This window comes from Lygodium microphyllum, chromosome 1, assembly GCF_053477565.2.
Source record: "Lygodium microphyllum isolate KBCC chromosome 1, Lygodium_microphyllum_v1.1.10, whole genome shotgun sequence".
Lineage (NCBI taxonomy): Eukaryota > Viridiplantae > Streptophyta > Polypodiopsida > Schizaeales > Lygodiaceae > Lygodium > Lygodium microphyllum.
The window spans coordinates 99,914,428-99,918,649 of NC_141135.1; the positions used below are offsets into that span (position 1 = coordinate 99,914,428).

Consider the following 4,222-nt stretch of genomic DNA (forward strand, 5'->3'; position numbering starts at 1 on the left):
GGTGCAAGTGCCAAAAGAATTGATGGATAAGAAGCAAAGCAGAGCATGCTGCCTTACTACTCGACATCTTGATCTGTGATACAGAATTGCCTCTAATAAAAATATATGCCAAGACATAACAAATGCTCTGAGGCAACAATCTTCTTGCATCTCACCATTACAAGAAGCAAACTAAGATGCCAGAAGTAATGAAAATTGTTGCTCTTCACTTCAAAATACCTGATTGAGCTCCATAAACAAGATCAATTTAAAGCACAAGCCCACTCCACCATTAAATCACAACAATGAGCTGACAAAAACCTGCTGGTTGGATTGACTTGATATTCCGTGGGGTGGTTGGCTCTATCTAATGTCAAAGTGCTACAAATCTATCTAGCTGTACCCATTCCACTTGAATTAGAGCCAAACAGCATGATGCCAAATGGGTATTGGACAGCAGAGGTAAATGCTGGCTGTTTAGTATAATATTATAATAACAGTGGAACAGATTCCAGTGTAGATTGGAATACACGCGCCCACAGAAAATTTCATCTTAAAACAAGTAGCCTCTTGCAAAGCTTGCTTGTTTGGGCATGCACTGTATCTCTACAGCAAGGCAAAAGAAGCCTGTTTAGAATAACCAGCTATAACAATTTTGGTTCCAGAATAAAACCAGCCATATATGCAGTGCTCAAAATGAGAGGATTTTCCCACCCGTGCAGTTCACCCTGCCAGCAGCCTTGACAAATAGTAGCCAGAGAGAAGGGAAGACATCATCACAGAAAAGGAGGCAAAGAACCCAATCACCACTGCAGCATCAGCTTTTAAGCAGAAAAGCCAAAGCCCCCAAGTGGAGCAAGCGGGTGGCCAGATGTGACGCAAACCATGCCGTGAAAGCTCGGATGCTGTAGCAGCTGATGAGCTTGCAGAAAGCAGTAGGCATGCGAGCATCTGTAAAAGTCAAACTCTGCAATAAGAAGATAGAACATGTACCCCAAATCAAGTCTTTTGTTCTACATGACCCTCAGCTTCAGAAAACAATATTTTCTTCCTTTTGATCCATCTCTAAACTTTATAAAATTGCTGAGATGTAGCATGGCTCAGTTCCAGAGAGTTGACCTGATCACAGAGGTACACACACAAGCCCAGCTTGATAGGTGAAGATAAGAAGCTAACGTTGCTAGGATAAGCAATCAGTATCAACCGTATACTTGAGTATACAACTGAGATGATGCTCAAAGCAACTAGATAACTGCAAACCAAGAGATATTTATTAGTGATCGCTCGGTTCTTGAGAAACAGACATATACACTGGCTCCAAATGCAGTGGATAAAAGTCCAACTCATAGAATCAAAACAGATCTATCACATTCATGCAACAAAGTAAGCCTAAATATGCCGGGAATACCCAGGGCATGATGCAGCGATTCTTTTAGCACAAGAAGAGGTTTCAAGTGCTAGTCCATTCCCCCAGAACCACCTCTGGACTCAATTCCCTGCCTTTGTGCCACAGGCAAGGCACTCCTGCAGGCCCACTTTTAACTATTTCTCACCTTTTCAACATCCACCAAAGTCCCTTTGAATCATGGCAGACTTAACATCCACATAATTATAACACACCAACAGCTCCCTCTTTGTGCACAAACAAGGTGTACACCATACAAAAAATTCTTCTACTTCTTGTAAGTAATTATAAGAGACCGTAAAAGTGTGCGCAAATTGGGCCAATAATTTAGACAAGGCACCAGTATTGCATACAGCTTAAGCCATGACAGTGGACAAGATCACTGAAAAATACTTTGAAGAATTTATCAGGCTAGTCACTAACCTAAATCTTATCCATGGAAATCACCCTAGCAGGTCTGTGAAAAACGATTTGAGGAATTTATCAGGCTAGTCACTAGCCTAAACCTTCTCAAGGAAAATCATCCTACCAGACACTCAAAACAAACTTTTCAAACTAAATTATAAGCCATGCAAATTGCCAGAGAGATCATTGATACATCCTTCTCTAGACCATTTACAATTTGCCTCAATTGAACAATGTTCAATCCAAACGATGAGATGCAATTGATCCTACATCACTATCTGACCCCTTCAAAGAATGAAAACAAAGCATTATTTATCAACAGTATTACCAACTGAAAAACTTTCACAGTGCTTACTTGTATGCTTGGAAATCACTGAACTTCACATCAAATGTACTGCCCGCTGCGGTGCGGGTCTCATGAGTTGCCACCATGACTGCCATTGTTACTAACGAGAGGATTGTGCTGCTGATACGAAGAACACTCTCAATTATCTTCAGCTGGCAAGGTTTTTTGGGTCCAAAGTGTTTGGGATTAGAGAAAGAAGAGGGTGAAAAGAAGGGGCTGTTTTTGGAAGCAGGGTGGACTGGCTGAGTCAAGGAAGTGGCAGAAGAGAGCACTAAGGAATTATCCATGTGGATTTTGATGTCTCCTCTAGTCTGCGTTGGAAACTTTCTGTCCCCTAAGCCTATTTGACGCTGAGGAGACGGAGATGTATTCTCAGTGTATTCTTCTTCATCACAACTGTCCCCTGAGCTTTCTGTGCTGTCTGAGCTATCCTTTAACATTTCATCTCCATCCATTTCAATAAACATTTCTTCCTTTTTCTTTTGCCCCTGCTCAGTATTGCCATGACCCACTTCAGGATCCATGGTTCTATAAAGCTTTCTATGGTGCAAGGCCCTATTAGGATAGAGGGAAGAGTCACCCTTTAGATACCAATTCACACAGAGGGAGGCTTCTACTGCTATGGATAGCCAACTCTGGTAAGCTTTCTTATTTACAAAGAGACTCTTTCTGCGATATAAGTAAAGACCACACAGATGCAGAGCAGGAGGCAAGCAGAATTAAGGCGGCTGTAGCAACCCACAGAATAACATGAAAGGCCTGTGTCTGAGAGAGAGAGAGAGAGAGAGAGAGAGAGAGAGAGATTGCCCAATCAAAACTGCTGGGAAGTGAGAGTGCAATCTATACTATACATGTAAAAAAGAGTGCATCTTCTTGTGCTTATGCCCTACTACAAGAGAAATTATATATGCCTTTCGGTCCCTTGAATACAGAGCAAACAGAACTAAAATTCTCCCTCTCGAAGAAAGCAAGAAAACAATATGAATTTGAAGTTCTCTCTCTCTCTTTCTCTCTCTCTCTCACAGCGAAGAAAGCAAGCAACCAATATGAACTTTCAGTCTTTTCTCTCTTTAATCTCTCTCTGTCTCTCTTTCAGAGGTGCAGAAATGATAGTAGCTACTGCCTCGGTTTTCTATTGAGCCCACAACAAAAGAGAAAGAGAAAGAGAGAAAGAAAGTAAGAGAGAGAGAGAGAGAGAGAGAGAGAAGGGAAGGAACAAGGATGGGTGATGGCGACCAACCAGAGATGCTGGTGACGAAGGCAAGCATTACGACCTAGTTAGTCTGCGTCTTTTCCTTTCACTTCAAAAGCATCTCCCAAAATCCCCCGCCCTTCCACAAGCCCCTCTCTCTCTCTCTCTCTCTCTCTCTCTCTCTCTCAGACACAGACACACACACACACACACACACATAAGTCGTTAATTGTTTACGCGCGCACACACTCTCTCTCTCTCTCTGTCTCCAAGTTGTTAATAATTAGCTTGTAAACACACTCCAGAGAAGGATATTACATTCTAACAACACAGCCTTCACATCAATCACCATCTCAAAGAGGAAATGGGCACGCACATCAATCACAAACCTTGCTTCCAACAAAGTTCTACCTAACCTTCCACCAATCCCTAGATTCCAAAACTGGTATGGGTGTTGTGCCTTGGTCATGACAAAAATGTAAGGTAGAGGAGCTGGTAAAAGAGATCGGGCAACAAAGATTTTGCTTTTTTTTTTTGTTTCGAGCTTGATCCAATAAAATTTTAATGTGACTTGCACCCGTCTGGGTGACGAGAGTTGGAAACTTGTCAAGTCCACATCCTATTTGTAAGTTGTTCATTGTGCCTCCTCATCACACATTTAAATCCCTTTTTTTTTTTTCCAACACAACTGTAATTTGCACTAGGCACTCCGTGCTTAGACTCGATTATGATAAAGTCACCCATCTGGGTGACGAGAGTTCGAAACTTGTCAAGTCCAGGTCCTGTTTGTAAGTTTTTCATTGTGCCTCCTCATCACACATTTAAATCCCTTCTTTTTTTTTCCAACACAACTGTAATTTGTACTAGGCGCTCCGCGCTTAGACTCGCCCCGGCG

The 4,222-nt window shown here is 42.0% G+C and overlaps 1 protein-coding gene across 2 annotated transcripts; it reads right to left on the bottom strand.

Annotated features, from left to right (window-relative positions):
* Positions 1 to 428: 428 nt before the first annotated feature.
* On the bottom strand, positions 429 to 3,234 carry LOC148041452 (CASP-like protein 3). Of its 2 annotated transcripts, none has more exons than XM_087679738.1 (3): positions 2,145 to 3,234; positions 1,099 to 1,231; positions 429 to 946 (listed from the first exon to the last, which is right to left on the bottom strand). In XM_087679738.1, the coding sequence occupies exons 1-3, from the start codon at positions 2,657 to 2,659 to the stop codon at positions 797 to 799; spliced, it is 798 nt and encodes a 265-aa protein (XP_087535864.1). In that variant the 5' UTR covers positions 2,660 to 3,234; the 3' UTR covers positions 429 to 796. The 2 variants fall into 2 exon arrangements, with proteins under 2 accessions (XP_087535864.1, XP_087535855.1); XM_087679729.1 differs by having other exon boundaries at positions 429 to 930; positions 2,145 to 3,226.
* Positions 3,235 to 4,222: the final 988 nt, after the last annotated feature.

Bases quoted from the DNA above. Each gene is read 5' to 3' on its own strand.
- LOC148041452 (XM_087679729.1), bottom strand. From the start codon at position 2,659: ATGGATCCTGAAGTGGGTCATGGCAATACTGAGCAGGGGCAAAAGAAA. The intron at 1,232-2,144 runs GTAAGCACTGTG...CTTGGTTTGCAG, and splicing joins AGTGATTTCCAAGCATACAA to TTATCTAGTTGCTTTGAGCA. The intron at 931-1,098 runs GTCAACTCTCTG...TGACTTTTACAG, and splicing joins GTGTGTACCTCTGTGATCAG to ATGCTCGCATGCCTACTGCT.